A 25093-nucleotide genomic window follows, 5' to 3' on the forward strand; every position below is an offset into this window, starting at 1 on the left:
TGGTATAAATATTACTATAGATTTGCTAGTCTAGAATGATTGATTTTTTTTTTTGTCTTTACACTCTTTTTAAGAAATTCAGGCATTTTAGAAATGTCACTTGCCTCAACAGGTAGGCAGTCAGTGAGAGAAGAAAAGCTGGCAGAAGCTCAGCCTCAGACATGCACAACTTTTTATGATACTTGCTTCTTGACCTCTGAGACTCATCTGAAGACTTATGTAAGGCCTCTAGTGCTTTGAACATTTGTGTTATGAAGTAGTTTCATATGCTGTGATCAAGTCACTGCCCAATCTCCTCTGTGACAAACTACAAACATTGGGTTTATTAAGTCTTTTAAGGCACTGTTTCCTAACCCTTGAACCATTTTTGCAGCTCTTCTCTCTGTTTATATTAACATACCATCACAGAAGTACTCTAGTGTGGATCCTTCCAGTGCTGTATGCAAACATTAAATCATCTCCCTACTTCTACTTATGACTGCCTTATTTATATCTTCAAACACTCCAGTTCTTTTCATCAGTAACATGTCTCCTTGAGTTGTTTGCCTATTATGACTTATGGAACTTCTCCAGTGCAAAAGCCAAATCAAGTGAGGATATGAGGATGGAGTCTCCTTCCTTGGAGACCTTCAAAGGCTGTCTGGATGTGGTCCTGGGCAACTGTCTTCGGGTGGCCCTGCTTGCGCAGGAGGTTGGACAAGATGACCCCCAGAGATCCCGTCCAACCTCAACCATTCTGTGATTCTCTCACTATGTTCACACTGTTTAATTGTTTCAAAAATTACAATATCTTTTACATTAAAATGAGGAAAAAATATATTTTGAAGTTGGCATCCTCCAACTACAACATAAAATCAAGGGGGACTTAGGAGAAACTCTCTAATATCCTGAAGTCACAGGCAAAATTCTCTACTGTGACTTCCTTATGGTCATCCAGTGACTGGCAGAGCTTCAGATAATCTCTAGAGATTATTTCCTTTGTCTATCATAGAGCATCCATCAACAAATTATTAGCATCAAAGTATTTAAGTAATAACTGTAAAGTATTATCTTAATCAAATATTACAGGAAAGAAAGAATGTTCATTTCTACTTGAAACAAAAATGGCAAAGTATTTTGGAACTTCAGGAGTATATTCTTGATATTTACTGAATTCTCACTAAATATAAGGGAGGTTCTGTAAGCACAGTCCAGTAGAAGGAGATATCACTAAGCTGCTAGCAATATTGTTTTAACAGCTTTTGAAACATATCACCAGGAAGCAGATGTGGCTCATATTAAGCAAGTACTGGGGTTAATATTTCAAAACACTTCATAGTTCTTCAGTTAAAAGTGAGCATAATAAAATAACTCTATCATTTTTATCATATTTGCTTTAGTTTTAATACCACAGATCAAAGACTGACAATACGAAGCAACATGCCTTACACACTGACACACCTTCCACTGCACATGAACACAAATGTGGCTTATTAGTTTTAATGATATACTCACTTGAGTTCTGGAAAATTTTCAGATGATATCAAACTTTGTAGGGCATGATTTCCTGTTAATTTTAAATGAGTTAAACCATGTAGCCCCGTCACAGGAAAAGAGGACAAAAGGTTGGATGACACATCCCTGCATAACAGCAAATAAAAATCAGCTTACAGGTTCTCATTTTTTTTCTTCAGTGCTAGAAGAGTCATGTTGGAAAAACAGAGTATACTATTCTAAATTGATACAAAATGAATACATTATAGAGGCCCCAGTCAGCAAAGCAAAGCTGCAGCAACACCCAGGAGTATACACCTATGTTTCTAGCACAAAGCTAAGGGTATATACCTAGCACTTCACTAAGAATAATCTTTGTTGTCAAATTTTGACTCCAAGAATGAGTTTAAAAATAATTAAATAGAGTGTTGAATTCGAGGGAGCCAATACCAGAACGATTTCCCCCCACCCTAAAAAAATCAGTGCGATACGAGAGAGGATGGCTGCTCTGAAATCTACACAAGGAGGAGCTCAGGTGTATGGGGAGGAAGTGTGTTTTAGAGGAGGACAGGTTTGGGCTGGAGAGAGTGAAGGTGATACTTCTATGCTAAGGTTTGTCTGAGGAGCTGAGAAAATGCAGATGAATACAAACACATGACTTGGCAAAGTAAAACAGGTGAATGACAAAGTGACTGTGATAAAGGCGATATGTAATCAAAGAGAGGGAAGTTCAGATGTATTCTGTTCTCTTTTACCCTCCCTCCCTTCCATTTACTGTATAAGCCTTTTCAGTTCTCTTCATACTAATCTAAACTGCAATATGTAATATGGTTAATGCTCAAGGAGAAAGAAGGGGAGTCTGATGCTGCTGAGATGTTTTTATGCTCATGTGTGGATGGTAAAGTTCCTGTCTCTAGGACAATCTAAATCTAAAGGTCTAGTCTTAAAGTAAGAGGTATGCACTGGTCTTCTACATTTTCTGGTATAGTGCACTTGTGTTTGTGTATGCGTGTGTCCTACTGCTCGCAACACAGTTAAATACCAAAGGTGAAATTCTGGTCCTGCCGAAAAGGCAAAAACTACCACTGACTTCAGTCAGTCCAGGGCTACAGACTAGCATTGCAGGTAACACTCAGTACACTGGTTTACTCTGTGTGTTCAAAGGCTTGTTTCTTTACTTCTGTGTGACTGTTTGGTACTGTTGAACAAATGCAGAATTTATTGCTGGCAGCATGATGTTCCCTCACCCATTCATCTCTAAGAAAGCGCTGAGGAGGAACCCAAAAAGGGATGCCACAGACAATATTCTGCTCATGGAGATTTTGCACCATTCAGAGGGGAGGTTTCTTCCATTAACAAAAATTAATACCTTTTTCCAAATGCATGTTTCCCATGACTGAACTCCAACTACTGGATTATCTGTATGTCTTTGTGAACAACTTTGGAGCAGGATGACTCCAGAGGAATTTTCTTTCATGTCTTCCCCACACATCCACTGCCTCAGGGATTCACCTTAACAAGGTATTGCAATGACAGTGGGAAGCAGGAAGAAGTTTTTAAAGACAGAGATGCCTGTGAATAAGGCATACACAATTTGGATTCTGATGTTTTGACCACTAACTTCTCTGGCTGAAGTTACTAAGGAAGAAAAACTATTCCGTCAAAGAAGAAGCAGTGAAATAAAGATACTTACTGGAAAATGTTTCTAATTTCATTTTGAATCCAGATCCCTAGTCCTGGTACAGGATTAGTAAGGTATCTGTATCGCTGCTAATAGAGACTGAACTACTAACAAATGTAAAGAAGCAAGGCAGATAGACTGACATGTTTCTTAGAGCCCAAATCACTGTGATTACACTCTGGTACATGACGCTTCACCATAATACCTACGGGAGTTAGTGAAGTACAAGACAACAGACATATAGAAATGGATTCAACAGATCAGAAGATTAGAATAGAGAAAGCCTCAAGTTCTGCTGAGTGGGGCACCAAGTTACAAAATTTTTGCACGTTCTTGCAAGAAAAATGTGAAAATTTAAATGTAAAAGACATATAAATACTTACAGTTTGATCAGAGATGGTAAAGAAGAGAAGGCATTGGGGTGAATAATTTTAATTTTGTTCCAAGCTAAATCCCTACAAGAAAAGTGAGTAGAAAATTACATACCCGCTGAGTGAATATGGAAGTTTTCATACACTTGATTAGGGTGCCTAAATATAAAAAAGGTATTAATTACATGCAAATATTTTCAATAAACTTCTACATATCTCAAACTGCAAAAACTTTTTACATTTTTTTCAAATTATGTTAGTCAGTTAATGGTGTTAGTTACTAAGGTGACAGCATTCTCTAAAACTTAATGACTTTTACAATCCAACTTTGTTGTTTTCAGCCTGCTTCACTGTTTCCCAAAGCAGCAGAAAGAGGAGTGGGGTATATGGACAACTTCTAAGAGGCCCTTATGACATGACTAGGAACAGCAAATCCATTGTCAATAGGCTTAATTTCTTAATAACAATCTTCACCACCCCTGAAAAATAATAATAAAGAAAAAAAAACCTGCAAGCAACTAATTTTTATTTTTATTTTTTAATGATGGGTTTAATTCTTCAAAAACTTAAAAAAAGTAAAAACTTACAAAAGTAATTTCCCAACAAAATTATTCTACTGTCTCTATGTGAATACCAGAAACACATACAAGTTTGAAATCTATTTCTTATTGTTCTTCTTTATAGAGAACAGTGTTCTCTATAGAGATTTCATGCTCCCTAGAGATGATTCTTATGTGAACCTGCCATCAGATGCTAGTTTTGGCTCAGTATCTCTCTCCACCTCTATCAGAAATGTTCACAAGTAACAACAGCTTTTATAGCTGGAAGTTACATCTTTGAATTCATTGCTGCAGATGCTAAGCTTCACAGTGTTTATTCTGCTTTCACAGTTATGACTTAACGGATGAAAGATCAAAGCCAGGAAATATAGAAACAAGGATGTTTTGGGGCAAACAGTGGACAGACATAGATAGTAAATATGCCCCATGCTTTTGAGAATTCAAGTGAACCACTGCTTGGGCTGTACTCACAGAGAACGAAGAGCAGCCAGCTGCCGAAACGTGTCTGCTTTGATTTCATCAATTTCGTTATGATGCAAGTCACTGAAATAGCAATAAGAATCTCCTTAGTTTACAAGGCACCTGGAGGACGCTTCACGGTATTTTAGACTATTTATGATCCACTTTGGTGCATTGTAAGGGTATGTATTTGGGATATGTCAAATGTTCAGCAGTAACCAAATTAATGATGCTCAAGCAAATTTGTATACAGATGATTCTTGTTAGGCCTTTTAGAATAGTTTGAAGCTTACATTTTTTGAAGTTTTTTACATGCAGTAAAACAGGGTAAATCTTCCAGCAGATTATAAGACAGATCCCTGTAATACACAAGAGAAGAAAAGATTAATATTTAAAGTAACGTCAAAAGAAAAAGATTTCCTTTCCTTGTGTCTCTTCATGCTCAATTTAAAATAGCTTGTTTTTACAGGAGAATAGAAATGAGTGGACTCAGTTATCATCTCTTATCTGTCAGATTTTTATTTCTAACTGAGGAGGAGATATGAGGGGAAAAGGTAGGATGTATTAACTCCATATCCTACTTCTGCAAATTCCTTGCATTGTCTGACAATTTCCTGCCTGAAGCATGGACTTCTGAGTGTTTTACAATATCAGCAGTCTGCTTCAAGGGAGTACTGGCTTTGCATCACAGACTTCATGTTCATCATGTTTAACTTGACAAATATTTAAACCATTTTAAATGATCTATTAAATACACATATACATATATGTACTAGATATTCACATTTTGTCAGAGAATATCCTATATTTTTCTGGCAATAATCACAATGAACTGTAATCAGCTTTCCGTTCTACACTTTTAATTAAGCAGTATTGCCTCTGATCCTTAGAACTGTTATGTCTTATAACTGAGTGATGTGGTTAAAGATATTGGAACTAACTTTGAAATCAATCACTACATGGGAGAAAAAAACTCTTAAAATGACTTGAGCCAAAACTCAACAAATTACAGAATAACTGAAACATCTGGACTGATTTATAGTATAATCTAACTAATCAAAAACAAGCCCAGGCAATTTGCAGAAATTGGAGGGAAAAAAAAAAAAAGGAAAAGAACCAAACACCCCTCCCCTTCCCACTCTCAATAGTTTCATCATATATATACGTCTTGTTTGGGGAAAACTGAATTGGAATTTTGGTGGTGGAAAGAATATAGAGTAAAAGCTCATACCTATAATTACAAAAAAATGCCATTTTTTCCACAATTTTTAAATATTATCAACAAAAAGAGTAATCTGTTATCATTCCTGCTTCAAATCCTTTAAAACTGGATCACATCTACCCATTTACTTTCTGGAAAAAACAATTATTTTCACAATTACTATTCTGATAGGAGCATTTTGTCGATTCTATATTTGACTTGTAAAAGTGGTGCAAGTAATGACAGTGTGTTATTTTAATGAATTCCACTCTGTTTTACTGTGCACAAAGGCTACCACTAATAAATACATATTTTTGTAACAGCAGTGTTACTGCCCCTAATTCTGTGCTCTTCACTGGTGTGGTCCAGATCAGACATGCCAGAGAGTTCAAGTGAGTGGGAAGCTACCAAGCCAAGGTACAAGGTATTTGAGGATTTTTTGTCTCTTCGTTAATAAATAAGACTCTTGGCAGCAGCAGAGGGCCAGGAGTTATGGCTCTGTGTTGAAGTGTGTATCTAACTGTGCTGAGGGGAGTCTACCTTTGCAGATATACCTCTCCTGCAGGTGCACCCGGGAAGTCTCTGTGTTTGTTCATCCACGTTTGGAAGCACTGGTGGCTAGGTAGGATAAACAAATTGGCTTTCCAAGCAGTGCTTGTAGGATTTGTGTCTCAGAGCGGGGTGTTTTGCAGTAACTGAGCCAGGAGGCTGCTTAAAAGGTCACTGTCTCCAAGGAACTGGTTGGGTTCAGCACACCCTTATACCTGGTGCAGGCAAAACTCATCTGTAAGCTTAAATGTGAACTTGGGTACACATTGTAAGATGTGGCATGTTTGTTCCAGTCTGATGGGAACGGGGAAAAAGCAACTCTGTGTACATGACATGGCTGTCAAACTGGTTCCCTGCCCTTTTAAATGTCAGCTTCAATAACATTGGGTGATACCTGAAAATAAAGAATGTGAATTTTCAGTGGAGGCTTCTGCTCTTCCATGAACAATACTGTACAATTTATTAATTGCTACTGTATTTATTTGCCTTCCCTTTAGAGATTATTTATTGTTTTTGAATAATACAGCGCATATTCAAAAGAAAGTCTGTGTGCAGATTTCCTTCTGGCAACAGACTCTGTTTCTGTCTTTTATCATTCTGGAAATGATTATATTGAGTCCATCAACTAAAACTTAATTTTTCTAAAAATGTTCATGACATCCAAGCTGGTATTCAAATAATGTGTTATAATTAGTGTTATTTTAATGTTGGCCAGAGAAGCAATATCAAATGCATTCCTAGTGATGTAATACATAGAGGAAAGTGCTGTTGGCTGAATCTCAAAGAAGCGGACACAATGATTACTTTCGTTAGTGATTAAGCAAACTCCAAGGACATTTTCAAGCTAAAACAATATTGGATATTTAGTATAAGAAGTATGCCCCAACTATGCCAAATAATAGTCTATTAAAATTTCACTCAACTACTTATGTGTGTTTGGAAAAGAAAATAAAAGAGAAGCATAAAAAGTACTCAAAGCTAAACTCCTTACTCAGTTATATTTTCCATTCACTTCACTGAGTTATCTGCCTCAGAAAGAAAAGAAAACATTATAGGAGACATAGAATGAATGAAAGTAAGGCCATGTAAAATGGCTCTACGGCTTTTAAAAGAAAATCAAGAACCATTTTAAGCTGACGTAAAAATACGAAAATTAATTCTCTTTTCCAACAATGTGTGGGAAATCCTTACTGGTAGATGGACTGTGAACTTTTGGAGGCTGGTATTTTTGAGTAACATGGGGAATTGCTCCCTGCTCTGAATTCTTAGGCAGTTAATGTGATACACAGAAATAGCAGCAACTGGTTAATTTCAAAATCATATTGATTTTGTTTGTTCATTAATCTTTTCCATTACTGTAATGTTATTAATCTTACTGAAACGTACAGAACTTGGAGATTAGGTAACTGGTCACAAGCTGATTTGGGGAGAGAGGTGATCTGTGCTCCTGTGAGGGTCCTGTTGAGAGCATTTATAAAAAACATATTATTTTTTTTAGAAATTGTAAAACAAATTTTTACAACATTCTTTAGAAAAAAATAGTATTCAAAAATATAAAACAAAGAAAAAATATTGCTTTAGCACTTACAAACTCTCCAGACTTGTAGTCCCAGTCAGATCAGGAAACTCTGTTATCTGTGAAGCACCATTTAAAGTCCTAGAATTTAAAACATCATTTCAATATAATTGTGGTGAATGATGTGTGGAACAGCTCTAACATTGCAACATATAAAGACAATTAAAACAAAATTAAACACATACAGAGTTCTGAGTTCTGGTAAGTGTTGAAAAGCAGATTTTCCAACAAGCTGGATAGGGTTATCATAAAAATGTCTGCAAAAAGAGAGCAAAAAAGACATTATAATAAATATTTTAAAGGATTCAAAACACATTACATGATTATATTATATGCAAGTGAGTATACTCTGTATTCCCAGCCACAGACTTGGTGCACCTCCAGGCGTTTCCTTACCCACTAGCCTAAGTCCATCAACCATATTTTGAATACTGAAGTAGTCTGTCTCCTTGAATTTAAAACCAGAAGCCTGCCCCCCAAAAATAATCTCCTCTTTCTCCCAGGTTTGCAAACTTTGAAATCCAAAGATGAAGAACTTCGTTATGACATGAGACAAAGTTAGCAAGTGAAGTCAGAACTTCACACACTTGGACGAGGTTGACCATCCACAGCATTTGAGTTCCACTGCATTTTTGAAGCCATTCTGATTTTGCTCATAAAATAACACCGCTCAAGATGAGTTGCTATTTTTCTTAAATTTGTTTTACAATTTCTTAATCTGAGTTTTGCCAGTTCTCATGTATTCTCATGTAAAACAACATGGGAATTGAGACTGGAATCCATCAGGATCAATTTTTGCTATCTTCTACGTTGCCAGTAAAACTAAGAGACCTGTAAGGAATAGTTCAACTGAAAGGCCAAGGCAGCAGTACTCACTTCCTTTAAATAGGGTATGCAAACTGCTACTGTTTCCATGAGGTTGAAGCTTGAGGATAGAAGCTTGTTTGCTTGCATTATTGTATGTTACACTCACAAAAAGATCTATCAGACAAATAGCCACAAATATGGTGTTTAGTTCCACATGCTCTACCAGGAAGAGTCACTGAATAAACTGTTATCACTTACATTGTAATAAGTGACGGATTACCCACAAATGCACGCTCGGGTATTGATTTGATGTTATTGCTATGAAATCCCCTACAAAAGAAAAAATGGTTTACACAGTAAACAAAAAAATTGTGAAGGCACAATCTGTATTCACAATGCATATTGTTTTTTGTTTGTAATAAGGAAAGTGTTTGTGTGTCAGGGTATATCCTTGTTTTCTGGGGTAAGATAGAACTGAAAAAGCAAAAGCAAAAGAAAAGCTAAGAAATAGCTAGACTTCTGCACTTTTCTAAATGAGAGTGCCGTTCAGATAAAGTAAACAGCAAAATGGTATTTTAAAATTAAGATGTTCACAGCAGGAAACAGTGCTTTGTAGCTGTATGTTATGTATGTATGAATGTATCTGTATGTAATGTAAATATACACACATGAAATAATACAATTAACAGTGAAATATTAAAAATAAATAAATAACAATAAAACAGTATATATATATCCCCCTGTGCTTGTTAAACTGCAACTATTTTTTTTTCTGAGATAATAATGAATTACACAAATTTGTCAAGTAAATGATTTTACACATTATATTGTTAAGTCTCCCACAACCAACTTTCTGTTGAAGTATTTTAGATGTGGACATGAACAAACTATCCAATGTAGTTGTGACTCCTGGATAGAGGACCAAATCTTTGTCTCATCATTAATCACTGGATTTTATTCATATGAGTAATTCTCCATTGTGAAAAACAAAAGAAACAACTAAGGTTTCAAAAGAACAATGATGATTTGTGTGGGAAACTCCCATTAGTTCAGTCGGGTATGAAAAAGGCTTCCCAGATTAAATTTATACATTTAGAAAGCCTCAAATTGTTCACTGATGCAAGCACACTTGGTCATTACTTGGACAGGTCCCACATTACTGGTTTCACTTGTTTAGTCATCATGCTACTGCTGATGAGACGCTGCAAGGCTCTGAATCCCTTGTTCTTCTGCATGCAATAGAAGCTGCATCCATACAGATGCAGAATACAAGCAATATGGGGATCCCATTTCATCTAGGACCAGCAAAGAGACTGGTTTTGTGGCTGTATTGACTGGGATTCCCTGCATGGCACAAAAGCTTAGCAAACGGCTTCCCAGGGCACTGTCTGGCCCCTTATCACTACTCTGACTTCAGCCAAGAGCAGATTTTGGTGAATTTCTGCAAAATAGGGTCTACAGAGCTTCTGAGCTGCTTGGAAGAGAGCCCATGCCCTGTGGCACTGCTCACCAGTGATACACCCTGCTCACCAGTGGCTACCTCTGCTACCTCCTCCAGAGCCACACTCCTGACTAGCACGGGAGATACCAAGCTGGAGTCAATGCTACCTGAGGATTCCCTGCTTTGGAAAAAAATCCCAGGTCGCTACTTAAAGTGGCTTTATCATCATCTTGCAATGCAACAGTGCTACAACTGCGTCCAATTGCTATGTTACCTAGTTTTTGTAAATCTCTATGCTGATGGTACCGGTAATGTGGTAAATACTTCACATGGAAAGAATTCTGAACATACACACCGTTGTGTACATTGTGTGTACAACGTGTGAATATTTCATTCATTCTTTTACAATTCAGCTGTTTCTTACAACAAACTTGGCTGGTTTCTTTTCATTGTTGACATTATTTTACGGAAACTATGTCTGTGCATCCAGAAGTGTTTTGTTTACAACGTTACAAAGGAGTAAGGAGTATTTACAGTGAAAAGAAATTGTTTTAATTTAATGGTGCAGGAGGGATGGCAGATAGCATCTAAACCTGATTGGCCAGTAAGAGTGCCATGTTTTTTTTCTTAGACTAGCAGATTGTGTTTTTTTTGGATTGCTTGAAAAAAAACAACTGTTGTGTTTGGAACTTGAAATGAATTAATTGTGTTTATTATTCACAACATTCCAACGATGAAGTTCCTGAAAAAAATCTACTGTACAATGTAGTATAGAAGTTTTCAGAACTTGTATGCTCTAAATTGTATGCTGAGAATTATCTTTTATGCATGTTGGCATGTTTATTGGTTCTTCCTAGAATAATGAGTTTTTAAGGATTACTGATAAAATCACCAGCATTAAAAACGAATCAGTCACACACTAGACAAAACATCCTCCTTCCTAATATAAGTGCTGTACTTCTGTACTTACAATTCTTTTAGGTTTGTTAGTGTCCTGATAGCAGTGGGGAACTCGTCCAGACTGTTGTAATTTAGATCTCTGTGTGAAAACAGATTGTATTATTGGGGTTATGCACTGCATTAAGGATAACATAGACTTGTTAGCATTTGTAACTAAATATCATCTTCCATTCATTGAATAAGTACATACAGGCAAAAGCCAATTAATCCTCAGAAGTGTATGGATGTTTTCTAACAGACTCTATTTAGGGCACATTTTCATTCCTATTTTTCTATCAGCATCCTATTTTCAGTTGTATTCTATCTGTTCAGCAATGAAAAAGCCAAAAGTGGATTCAGATGCTACTAATGGATCTGCTCTTTTGTAAATCACTTATTATAACTTGGAAATTATCAACAGAAAAAATAAAAACCAAACCAAACCAAAACAAAACTTTTGCCTGGAATATTCAAGAAATTTGCACGGTGAGCTGAATTTTATGCAGTTAATTCATCTCTTTATTAAGGTTTCATTTGCCTCTGACTCACTTAGTCTTTCAAGACTTAGATTTAATTCTTGTGTCTTTCTTTCATCTGATGCACTTTTCATGGTCTGTGAGACCAAGAAATTGGAGATACTGGAGATACTGGAGTTTGGAAGGTAAAAAGAAATCTTCCTCTGACTAAAACAAGTGGGAAAACATACAGTTAGTTCAACTTTATCATTAACTATATAGTTAATTTTAAGCCTTGGCAGTGTTCATATGGAGAATGTTTCTAACCACACACATTGTAGGAACAGTAGTTTAGCTAGGGTAGTAACCTCTGCTTTAAGAACTGCTCATGCTGCAATGGCAATTAGACTTCATTCTGGTAAACTGAATGGGCTGTTAGCATACTTCTGTCCTGAGCATGACATGTGCATCCTTCAGCATTCAGGAGATACCTGAAACTAAAATCGAGATGTGCCTGTTTAGTGCGATGCTCCCTGAGTACTGCTTTGTGAGGAATGCCATCTGAAAAACTTGACTAAAAGCCTTTTTGAATGGGCAAAACACAAATCATGGTTTACAATAGATTGAAATTGAAATAGTATCAGGCTGAAGTAATGCAGGCAGGAAACTGCTGTCTGAACTCAACAAGGCTTTCCTTCCTGCTTGTAAATCTCTCTCTCCTGCTTATTGACAAAAAGAGATTACAGGCGTGTACGGTTTGGTTTTGCCCTCCAGTGATATGTGATTTCCAGACCTATGCGTTGATGCAAACAAATGATTTTAAAGCTGGCGTCCATCGTTTACACTGAGATCTCTTTAGATTAGCTTGAAATTATCTGGAAACTGGTCTATACAGTACACAATTACTGCACTTGGGGCAAGTGCTGCATTCTCCTATCACAGCAAAGTGGCTGCACCTACACATATTCCCAGGTTCATGATTGTCCTCTGTGTTTTTGCCTCTTTCATGCCAGGTGGCTGGGACTGGCTTTGCAATTACTTATTCCATTGTTCTTTTTTTCTCCATTTTTGACCAAGTGCCATGTGAATCTCATTTGTAAAAACAAAACAAACTATTACATTTTCCTTCTTCCTTTCCTGTCCCCCTTTCCGGTGCTACACTAAGGGACTTCCTTTCAACTCACAGCAGGCTAAAAATCAAAACTGTAAAACTGCAATCCAGTTTTAAGGGATTGATGCAACTGAAACCAGGGATTCAAAAAAAAAAAAAAAAAAAAAAGCAAAAACTTCTTGTTTTCTTATCTTATGAAAATACAAAAATGAGCAGTACACACTTCTGTGGATGATAAAGAAAATAGTTACCTCTAGACCAGCATTATTCAGTTTTGATACTTTGCTTCTCAAACCAGGCCTTTTTGCTCTGCCTTGGTTGGTTGAAATCTCTAAAATCTCTGGAAAGTATTCAGCTGAGTGCAGAAGGTGGCAGATAGAAAGATATGCACAGGTCTACTGTCCCTGTAGCATTTTTGGGTTCCGTTGTCTGCTCTAGCAGACAACATGTTCACTCATCTATGGCAAAAACTTGAGGCAATTTGAATCTTTACAAGCACTGCTCTTTATCAGAGCTCTTTAAAGACAAAAACGGATACAATTGAAATGTTCCTCTCTTCCCTTGCAAAACATACATAATTTGGCTGTTTGGCACTTTTTCTTTTTCCAGGGATAGAAAAATAAAATCATTTTATAACCCTCCTCTAGGATGAGACAGTTTCTTAATGGTAAACATTTCCATTGAGACAGTTTCCCAATCTAGCTATTAGCTTTATTGATTGAACAAGACAAATAAATAGTACTAAACTAGGCAAACATAATTGTTCATGAATAGGAACTTCTTTTTGAATGCCCAGTACAGTTCTCAAATGTCCTTTCAACAATTTATCAACAATGATTATTAAAAAGGCAAACTAATTTAATAGTAAAAAATAGGATTTGCTGTATAGAGTCATTGTAAACCATCATTTAGATCCTGTAGCGATTAGGCAAGCCAAAAACCACGTTTAGCTTTTAGGCTATTTTTTATTCTTTCAGAATATTAATGAAAACACTGAAAAAAAGAGGAAACAAATAAGAGGTCAACTCACAAAGTCTCTAGGCTGTGGAGCCCATCAAAGCATTTCTTTCCCAGGGAGTAGATTCTATTGTTATGGAGATGTCTGCAGGGGAACATTAAGCACACAGTCAGGAAAGCACACTACACACAGTGGACTTAAGCAAAACATTTTGATGCTTCAATCAAAAGAAACTTATTTTCAGGCATGCACCTATTCTATGCAAGTCATGCTTTTGCAAGAGCACGTAGAGAAGGCACCTTCGCCAACCCTTCCCCCTTTCTCCTGACATCTCCCCACCCATGAGGGCTTCAATTTCATTCCGTACATGGGATTTCTTTTACAACCACCTAGATGGTCTAAGAAGGGTATATCCTGAAGGTCTAGGATGAGGTTTGCATATTAAATACTGTGAAATTGGAGACATATTCTCACCAGTTGTTAACTAACATGTTGCCTTAAGAACTGTGGGGAGTGTTAGCTGTTTTAGCTGTATATATGGAAGACGTATATTCAGGGGGTGTTAGAGAGGATGGCATTAAGCAGGAGCAGGTGAGGAGAAGGATAATCAAGCAGAAATAGTCATTAGCCTTGCAGAATGAAAGAAGACACAAAGCCACAGGACAAGAAGTCATAGCTTCACTGAGATGAGTAAGCTAATCAGTCTTCAAAGTGCTTTAACTTGCCTTCCTTTGAAACTATAAAAACCAACAGCTACGTTCTCATATTTTCAGCAACTGAAAGAAACAGTTGTATGTTACATTTCAATCAAAACCATCCATGTGAGGGCTGGTAATGCTGCCTATTTCTATGGTTTTTAGACTGACATAGAAAAAAAAATTCCGTGTGAAGCTCATTAATGTGAGTAGGTAGAACTTAGTGATACTTCAGATTGATTTCTGAAGAGGATGCTTTTTTTTTTCCCAGCAGACCTTTATTTTATTCTGACACTCTGCTCTCATAGGGGAGGGAAACTATGAGAGTAGCACTTAAAAGAAAAGAAGGTCTGTGAATGAGGAACTGCCAAGCACATACCCTTCAATGCTTCATTCTGCTCTGAAAATAATTTTAAAGACCACAGAGCCTACAGAAGTTGAGTCTCCCTGTCCATGAAAAACAAGGTTTCTAATGGCAAAATACAGATGTTTTGTGGGTTTTTCCTTTCCTGTGAAAAACCTAATCATTTTTTTAAAATGACTACACTGAGCTGTAATGCTTTAGTTAGCACGAAGAGTGTCTACGAATTCCAATTATGCTTGGATTGCTAGTGATCGAGCTTCAAACCTACGCAAAATGAACATGCATATTTGCAAAGAGTAGAAAATTTGCCAGACTGAATAGAGTAGGAAACAAATGAAAACAGAACCACACAGGAAGATTTTGACAGGCCAAAAATATCAGATATCGTAGATCATGAAGGATAATTCAATTATTAATCAATACGAAGACCAGAAGACCAGAAATAAACAGGGCAGATGTAAAATAAGGGAACCTAAGTGAGCTGAAACAATGAGGGAATCAAAAAAGGTCTTTTTCTTCTGGATTTCTTATCTGTCCTCATATCACTGTAATTCTGCTATGGATGTAGAGAATGGCATTGAAGACATTCTCTACCTTAAGCATTACTGAGATGCTTAGCTTGGTTAAATGACTCCTTAAAAAAACTTTAACTTGAATGAGACTGTTACTTGATGTAAATAGAGGGCAAAGACTGTGTGCCCAAGGCAGCTATTATCCCCCTATTATTGGTGCATATATTAGGCACTATGCAGAGATGGTGATTATAAAGCTCAATAAAGAACCCTGAAGAATGTCAGGTTCCATGCTCCCACTGGGGTTAGAACATGCTAAAATATGCTAAGTGTCTTACAGACTATGGATTCAGACAGCCTGTAAATCTTGAATATATTATTCTCTCTTTAATAATTTTAAGATTTTCCAAACTATCCTGAAATAACTTCTCCCCCTCAGTCTCCTCCTCAGTTTCTCCAGCCAGTCTAGAATTTTTTCCATTTGGTGCATTCCCAGAAGATAAAAAACTGAAACCATGTTCCAGAGTATTCCTTCCAGATTTTGGTGTGGGTTTTGCATCTGTTTCATTTAGTTGTATTGGTATGCAAACATATCTAAATACAAAACTACATATACTTTCTATGAAGGGAATACATAGTTTCTACTGGACAGCATTCTTTCCAAGTCACCCAGAAAGCTTTCTGTTCATTTCCTTTTTCTAATCTTCTCTCATTCAGTACATGCTGCTTTGGAGTCTTAGAAGGCAAACAGTTCATCTGTTTCTGTTTGTTTTGCTGACCAGATATGGTGATTTAAAAAAAAATTCCCTTACATAGCTCTTTGCTGGAGACGGAAACTTTTAAGCTAGATCAAAACAAGTGATTTACAAATGTGAGTTTAACTGTAAGAAGATGTAAAAGATATGCTTCTCTAAGACATTTTTTTCTTTCAAATTTTGTTTTATAGTACATATGCAAGCCAGAAAACTTAATTTGTATTCCAAAAAGAACATTTTCTGTAAGAAACAGTATTGACCTCATGGTAAAGGAGTATCGTCATTAAGACTCATGCAAAAGTAGAATGGAACTGCAGCTTTATGGCCCCAAAATACATCAGTTTAATACTAACACTGAAAGGCAAAACTGAGGTTTAGTTGACCCATGTATATAGCGATTTACCTATTGTTTGCCAACTAGGGAAAGACTAGAGGAATGTTAATTATTAAAGGTTTTCTCAAGCAATGCTTAAATTAAACATTGCATCTTCAAGCAATTTATCACAAGGAGGTCAAAGCTCTGCAAAGAAGCAGAGATTGTGGCTAAAAAGCAATCAATAAAACTTACAGAACTACCAAACTAGAGAGGTTTCCAAAAGCATAGTCTGGTATGTAATGAATTTTATTCAGTGCCAGTGTCATTGCCTGAAGTGCTGGTAAACTTCTAAAGGCTTGGACGGGTATTTCTGTCAAAGAATTATCATCTAGCCACAGGTGTCTAAGGGAGACCAAGCCATTGAAGCAGTTGGGGGGCACATAGTTGATGTGGTTGGCATCCAGGCGTCTAGGAGAAAAAGAAATAAAGAAAATTGATTCTGAGAAAAGAACAGTGGATTTACACATGAAATTATCACCAAGAACACAAGGACAGGTAGGAGTTGCCACATCCATCTTTCATTTCCTGGAGATTCTACATTTCCTTCTTGCTTGCAGCCTTATCTGAGACCTCATGTGGTGTTCCTAAGACTCCTGGTCAGCTGGCTTGCTGCAGACAGCTCTCCTTTGGAGCCGTCAGTTCACTGAGAGCACAGACTAATCACTTCTGAACAGATCCTCTCTGTGGATCAGGCATGAATTTGTTTCCTTTCCAAATTATTTGCAAGTATGGAACAAAAAAGTATAAGAAACTCAGCAGGGCATTCTCTTTCAGAATCTATAAATCACTGAATCATGGTGCCAAAAGCTGACTTGGGTTTCCATATACTATCCAACATTTAAAAGCCAAAAATAAAAAGAATTTCTGAGTTTCTGCTCATGTTTTACACCTTCTTAAATCCTGTGTATTCCAATGATTCTAATGAGCAATGAAGTTAGCATTTTTTAATAGTGGAGCAAAGTGTTTTTACACAGAGATCAGTGCTGCTAATGAAATTTATTTACTTTAAAAAGTAAAGTACTTAATGCACTTCAGTTGCTGCAGAGCCAACAGAGGGAGCTCAATTGCACATCGTACCTTCTCAGTCTGCAGGTGATATCTTGCTTTCACACTTCTGCAAATAAGGATTAAATCTACTGAACTCTTTGCAGATATGGCACTAGAAATACTATGTCATATATTCACTGGCGTTTACTTTCTGCAACTTCATGAAACATCCAGATGGTGACCTGTACTCCAATACACTTTTTCTGCTTTTAATGTTTTGTTTGTAACATAAAAGACGCTCTCTAAAACTTTTCTTGAAGACATCTGTCAGAGAAGTAATTAAGTGAATGATGAAATAAAAACAAATTTAAATATAAGTCTGAAAACACTGCAGAACAAACAGACACACCCAGGGTACAAAGAAGTAATTCTGTACAGCCTAAATTCGGTCTGTTTGAGAGAAATGTAATACTCTTTGTGGCGGACATGGTAATCTCTTTATTTAAAGCTGCTTCCTCATTTGCAGTCATGTAAAATGTCAGGTCCATTCTATCTCCTTCTCCATGCTTCTTCTACCTACTGCATGAGAACAAATAATGAACGCTAAGGCTCCGTGCCAGGCTGGCAAATAACTGAGACAAGGTCAGTTGGAACAAATTTATAAAGTTCAGTGTCAAAGCCTTTGTACAATTAAATTTTCAATATAATAACTGACAATGGCAGGCAGCAGAGACAGAGCTTCCAAAATAACTCAAGGGTTGGTCAACAAATGGGTGAGGCTGGAAATGTTTAGAAATAGTCATGCTGTACCTCCCCCATTCCCCAGGCAATAACCATGCTATGCCTGTGTTTTCAAATAAGGTATAATTTGAATGAGTAGATGAGGTTTCTTTGTGTTTTGGTCAGAAGTAAATTTCTTCCCTGTGTGATGCTGGTATGTAAACTAAGAAGTTACAGTTGCATTAGTTTGACAGTTACACTGATTAAAGAATGGAGGCTTTATTCTACCTAAATGTGTTACTGCATTACAGTCAGCATCTTGTTCAATACCACGGCTGAGTGTGCAGCTCTGGCTTCCCCGCTGACTCCAGAGGAGTTACTCACAGAGCCCTTGGTCACATGTTGAAGCCAAAAGTCAGTTGTTTCTATGTGATCCTGTGGCTGAAAAGGCAATATTTCTGTTGTCCTCAGAGAGGTCAGGATTTCTACCTTACTGATATTCAGCAACAAATCAAGGAAACTTTTTTTTTTTTTTTTATAACCAAAGTTTTCAAATATAAACCCACCATTAGCTACGTAAGCAAAATCCATGAAATAGTACTGCTGTAACATAAGTGAGATCCTGGGTAGTTGGATTATTCTTTGAATAAACTTTGTAAGAAAATGAGAAGCTACAATGATTTGCGTTGCAAGTCCTATTACTGGACTACGTATCCTACCAGTGCTCATAAGAAGTACTGCCTCAAATGCATTTTGTTATCTAATCTTTTTAAAATTTCCAAGTACCATTTTCCCTCATGCAGATAATAAAACATTTCAGTAGTGGTTATGTTTCCTGTCATACTGCAGGTAATGCACACTGATGTATAAAGCATTGATCAAAATCGCTGTTTTCAGCCAATTGTTTTACATGTGCTGATCAAAGTTTTGGCACTTTCAGAACTAAACCCATTAACTCACAAACATGACCCTATTTATAATTGAAAATATATAGATAACATGTGGTGAGTTTGAAAGCTGCTATTATATTCCAGAGAGAACCAATTTAAGGAAACAGAAAAGCTTGATCTCTTCTGATAGGCGGCATGTAAATAAAGCAGCTAGTATGAAATTCACCATGAGCTCACTTAAAATGTCCAAACCTTTCAAAGAAAATGCTTGAGCTATGTGGACTGTATCCCACTGGTGTTTCCTGTGACATACTGTGAATGCTACAACCATATGCATTGTAAATGATGAAAAGATATTATTCATATAGAATTGTAAACATGACTAATTTACTGGTACTCTGAAAAGGGTGAAAGTAGGTCTTTGAATAAGTTTTGATTCAGATATTTTGATCAGTTCAGTATGAATGGACACCTAGTTTTATGCCACTGGTAGGTTTCTAAGGCAATATATATATTTTTCCCTTTCTCTGAGTCTTCTTTCAAGAGTGAGCCCAGCTACCACCTACTGATATATTTGCTAAAGACATTCCTTAATGGCTTGTCAGTGTGTCTTTCTCATTCATTCAAGGTTAAGTCAAATGCTAGGTATGGGATCAGGAAGGAAATTTCTCCCAAGTCATTCTCCCCTCTGAAATAAATATCTATTACATGGACTGCCTCTTCTTGCAGTGATGAGGGACTGAATACAATGAAGGGACTGGGCAAGAGGAAAGCTACAATGACAGACAAAGAAGTCAAGAATACCATGCTTCTTCTGACATTCATTTTAAAATAAGACATGCAAACCCAAATGATAAGGACCTATACGTCACAGGCAAGAGAGGCAGGGGGGTGAGAGCACATGAGGACCAATTTCAGGCATGGCAGACTAACGAAGGGCATGCTCCTCCCTCTCCTACCACCTTCCTCCCCTCCTGAGAAGGATCCATTACATGGGGAGCAGCACACAGGCCTTGCTGCAAGTGTGGGGTAATGATGGAGAAGCGCTGGGGACAGGGCCTGTCTAGGACGGGTGTCACAGGCAGGATGGGGTCACCTGCAGCTCCACCATCCTTACAAGCCTGTGGTGACATGGACCCTCTCAAGGGTTTGTTGATAGGAGGTGGGCTAACGCCCTGTGTGAGGAATGGCAAGAGTGACATCAAAACTGGCTCTGAAAAGTGGTTGTAATGAAAATAGAGCTGGCTATTGTGAGCTTGGTTTTTCAAACATGGCCCTTTAAGCAGGATATCCCCTTCAGTCCACAGGGGAAAATGCTAGGACTATTGTGAAAGCTTAATTACAACACATCATCGCAGCAGTTCCCACAGCTCACTTTCAGCTCTGCCCTTGTATGGGCTCGTACAGCACTGATACAAAGAACCCTGAGCAGCAACAGCAAGACTGAAAGAGAGAAGCCACAAGACATAATTTAGGAGTATTTGTTTCTCTCCAGTGTTTGGTGTAAACTCCATGTGCATGCAAAGCAGGAGGAGGTCTCAACTGAGAGTTTTAGTCCTTAGCATTTTTCTCCGTATCCAGATACGCTGTTCAGGTGTTGTGGCGAACCTGCATTCAAGACGGTGTGCCAGGATGCTAGCAATATAATATAAAATATATTTATATTATATAAATATAGCAATATAAAGCACAAAAATCCAGTTCCAGAGCTATTTTCCTATTAAAATTGGCCCTGAAACTCCAAAAGTGGGAAAAAGTGGGGCCAGCAGGAGTTGTTTTGTCATCCTAGGAATCTGGCCGAACACCCAGATCTGAAGTCCATGACCAGACATTTCGTGTGACTGCTCCTGGCCTCCCGAACAGGTGGCTGCATGCAGAGCACTGATAGGATGGTCCCAGGGGTGTACGAATTGCCAAGTGACCCCGCAGGACAGCTCAGCCAAATGTTAGCTGGCACTGGTCGAAAGTGTGGCAAGGACCCTGTTAACAGCACAGCTTGGTAGACGGTCACAGCCAGTGCCTGGGAGCACTCCTAAGCACTGTTTACTTTGCTAGGCTGGCTCTAGCAATAGTATGCTAGCACCTGCTTCTCCTCCTCCTCCCACAGATGGAGGTGGGGTTCAGCTACACAGGAAGATTTTTCATCAGCAGTTCTCAGCTGGTTGTGCTAAGGACTGGACCCAAATAAAGGGGTAGCATGCACAGTTAGGGTATCCTTGCACCTCTGCCTTCCTCCCAGCTGCTTATCAAGCTAGAAGAGTGTCTATGCTCTGATACTGGGCTAGTGCTCAATGTTTTAGTCCCTCTTCTGTTATCTAGTGTGCCCTAGGGCTCTAGTAGCTCACATGGATAAAACATGCGGCAAATTGAGACTGCAGTGATGAGTTTTGAGACATCTTCATGTATGTGCACAGATGCATTCATGGGTACACACAACCTTGATCAACCTTGATTTAAACTGTGGGAAATTCCTCCTTAGGGAGTTTTTGGGTAACTGTTGAGGTACTGGGTTTCCTAAGAAGGATAAAGCCTTCTATAGGCTTCATTATCATGGAGTGTGACACGGAAAACCGCAACGTCTTTTCATGAAAACAGTTCTCTTGGGAGAATGTGATTTCATCAGTTGGTTTGTCTTTTAACTAAAAATCAGGATTATTAACACAAACATACCGGAAAAACAAAAAAAAAGTTGAATAAAGTTAACACTTCTGAAAAAAAGGCTTTTTAATTTCAAGATTGAACTGGATGCATTTCAGAACTCTGTGCCACCAAAGTCTTCAACTCCTTGCTCAGATTAAGAATTTTCTTTGCAATGTCACATATTTGGAGGAGTAGGGAGAAGGAGCTGAAAAATCAAATTTCTGACTGGTTCCAGCCAGGCAGATTATTTCGAAAATCAGAGATGATTTCTAGATAACATTTTATGTAAAACTGCATCATCACCATATGCTCCAAACATATAAACATATCTGAAAAATAAAATTGATTTATAAATACTGTCAGAAAGTTCAAACAAATTTAATTTATATTATTTTCTTATCCTGTATCTGTAAAGTCAAATTAATTTGCTACACTAAATTCCAGCTTCGTAGATTTTCAATGGAGAAAGGATAGTTTATTTTTTCCTCTACCAATGTTTCCAGCACATTGGAAGAGAGACTGTCTTGCATTCTGCCCTGTTTCCTGCTATTAAAGTATAAGTCCTCTTATATTTTACAGGAATGAAAGCAGGTGATGTGTGTTACTGTAAATAATGCTTGTTTTTAAATAGCCTTGATGACTGGTTTGGCGTGGACAATGACATGGTACTTGATTTATTCTTGATTTTGACCATTCCTGTCTGACAACACAGTAGGAAAAGCTGCTCATTAATAACGTTGCCGAAACAATAAAATAAAGAGTGAGTTAAGTTTAGAGTTAAGTTTCTTCTGTAGTTCAAACTTCAAAGTGTTGTATTACAATAGTCTCAATAAAAGAATAGTAGAAGCTTCACTTCCTTATCAGTGATAGCAGTTAGACTTTTCTCCTTTATTTAGTAGCATTTACAAATGAAGATCTCCAACTTACCAGTTGCTAATAAACTAAAATTTGTGTTAACATGCTCAGGGAACAAATGTAAAAAAAAATATATATATTCTTATGTTATTGCCTTCTTTATCAGTCCCTTCTTGTTCAAAAGATACTAATATGACAATTCTAGTACCTAACTGTCACTAGAAAAGATGATTACACCTCAGAAAGAAAAAAAAATCAACACGATTTAAGCAAATACTTAAATTCAGTGAAAAGAGTTGGCTAGACAGTGAGTTGTTAATTAATAACTATATTTGAAAAATAAATCAATATACCTATGTAAAAGGCTTTTGGACTATACAGATATATTTAAAATTATTAAAGGCCTTCTTGATTTAAAAGCAGAATGGAGATATTGGAGCTCTGGGAAACATAAAATCCAGACACCATCTGCTTACAGTCAATTCCAAAGAAAAGTGAGTAACAGGAGAGAGAGCATTTAAGTGGCACTTCAAACCCTGCTGTCAAGATCTAAGTTGTGACACCAGTGATTGTGTGTTGGTCGTTTTCAGTCATGGTATTTGAGATGTTTTCCTCTTTTTGGCTTAACAGAAACGACTGCCATTTGAATTGTTAGGGCCAGTAATCCAGATAATTTGTATTCATGATACAACAAGAAAATTATAGCCTATGTAATAAGCTGAAGATATCCTTCTGCTGAACTTGGAGATAACCACATCTCAAAATTCATATGTTCTGGTTACTTCCTTAAATCCTTATGCCATAAAGGGAATCGGAGTCCAAAACTATCATCACCCAAGCACCAGTAGCTGAACTCATTTATTAATCAAAGTAGCACATCACAGTTGTTGATTATTGAACTACAAAGACTTCTAAAATTGGAGAAGATTTTAATATTGTTAAATCTAAATTTTCTGCTTCAGACAACCAATATGGTTGTTTGTTTTCAGGTAACAGTATTACAGTTTTCTCACAGATTTTTTGCTGTTGAAATTGAAACACACAATTTTTTTTTTTTTTGGTGCGTGGTCGTTTCTCATTTCATAGTATATAGTGAATACTGCCTGCTGCCTGCAGGCGACTGATGTATGCTGAAGGTAGTTCAAGCCTTAGGAAATTTATGAGTATTTATCACTTAATCTTGTCATGCTATTCAGCATGCCAACAATATAACAACATGGACGAGAAAGTGGAAAGAGCTGGTGTTCATCCCTGCAATACAGCAGATTTTCTTCCTTTCTGTACCACAGGCCATTTAATATCAATTAATCTGGCTATCAATACCAATACCTGTAATGTCATTTTTTGAGCCTGGAACTAGACAGTAAGGAGGGAATATCATCCAAAAATATCTTTTTGTGCAAAAATTTGTGATAAATTTGTATTTGAACATGGAAAACTTGTGTGTGTATACATATATATCATGTGTGCACACACAATTATGTATATATTTATATAAAAATGATTTTAACATTAGCCTCTTCACATTCATTAAGGTAGAAAGATGATTAGTATGGTTTGCCTCTCTACATGATTGTCCTTCTTGGGTGAAAACTTACAAGGCAGATTTTAAGTCCTGTTACCAGTTTACAGGTTTTTGCAACTACACTAACCTAAAGAAAAGGGTTAATGAGGCTTCCAGAAACCATGCCACCTGTTTAGTTAAACATAATAAACACAAGAAGTTGTTATCTTACAGAAATTGCCTTTGTGTAGGCTTTTAACCTCTTAATTACACCCTTGAAAAGACTGCTGCTATTCTGAAGGTTTCAAGAAATAACTCCTATTGTAAATCAGAAACCAATGCAAGAACCACCTTGTGAACAGAAAATTCCTAGACTGTATGAAAGAAGAAATTGAATCTCTGCACACCTTTATCTGACAGGCACAACCCAGTTTAAGCAAACAAAAGAATAATAGTCTTCTTTTGCTCAAAGAGGTCTCTTTTGCCAGTGATCGTCTTTCAGCTGATAGTGGCTTTTCTGTACAAACCCGTATCGTTCCATCTTGGGTCTGCTACACAGCTGTCTAAAGGTTTCTCCTGACCACTCCTATTCTCCCTCTGATTCAATTCTGTCACAAAACACCACTTCTTTACATAGAATACACAGTGTAACTATGTTTGGTTTACTTCTTCAGCTTCTTCACCTATGGAAAAGAGTATTTGCAAAAAAGAAAGGGTGAGACCGTCATTTTGTTTAGAAACTGTGCTGCAAATTCAACAGTCTCTTTCAGAGCAACAAAGGAACTCTTGTTTGCTTGGCTTATCGTGTTTTGGTCCAGAGTGTGTATAGAATGATGTGATCTCAGCAAGATTTTTTTTGTTTGTTTAGCAGAAAGAAAATCTAATATAGTCACTAGACCAGCATTTTCTCATGACTTTTTAGAAGATCAAAGGAAAGAACTGTAACCTCAAAAGTATATGGCTAAGATATTTCAGACTGTGTCTGGTCAATAAAGAAAAAAGGCACTGACCAAATAACAATTATAAGATAATTAATTCTTAAGGCTGTTTCACCTTGACAAACCTTAGTGAATACTTTGTATATTAAGGAGGTAAATATTGTTCAAGAGGGACATAAGCACCTGGGAGCTAAAACAGAATAATGTGTGCCTGTGTAGTAGTAAGTTACACACAGACGACAAAATTTTGTTAGAAATCAATACATTTCATTAATT

At 37.1% G+C, this 25093-nt stretch overlaps 1 protein-coding gene across 2 annotated transcripts in view; it reads right to left on the bottom strand.

Moving 5' to 3' along the window:
* The window catches only part of LGR5 (leucine rich repeat containing G protein-coupled receptor 5), a 90674-nt gene that overhangs the window by 11285 nt on the left and 54296 nt on the right, over positions 1 to 25093 (bottom strand). The window contains exons 5-15 of one of the 2 annotated variants that reach the window (XM_082784484.1): positions 16476 to 16691; positions 13654 to 13725; positions 11089 to 11157; positions 8936 to 9007; positions 8056 to 8127; positions 7883 to 7951; positions 7681 to 7752; positions 4838 to 4903; positions 4557 to 4628; positions 3538 to 3609; positions 1495 to 1620 (exon numbers count right to left, since the gene is read on the bottom strand). In XM_082784484.1, the coding sequence (XP_082640610.1) occupies positions 1495 to 1620; positions 3538 to 3609; positions 4557 to 4628; positions 4838 to 4903; positions 7681 to 7752; positions 7883 to 7951; positions 8056 to 8127; positions 8936 to 9007; positions 11089 to 11157; positions 13654 to 13725; positions 16476 to 16691 (978 nt within the window). The remainder of the gene's footprint in view (positions 1 to 1494; positions 1621 to 3537; positions 3610 to 4556; positions 4629 to 4837; positions 4904 to 7680; positions 7753 to 7882; positions 7952 to 8055; positions 8128 to 8935; positions 9008 to 11088; positions 11158 to 13653; positions 13726 to 16475; positions 16692 to 25093) is intronic. The other variant, XM_082784485.1, reaches the window with a different exon arrangement.

Source organism: Aythya marila, assembly GCF_965140915.1.
Source record: "Aythya marila genome assembly, chromosome: 1".
In the NCBI taxonomy this organism is placed as follows: domain Eukaryota; kingdom Metazoa; phylum Chordata; class Aves; order Anseriformes; family Anatidae; genus Aythya; species Aythya marila.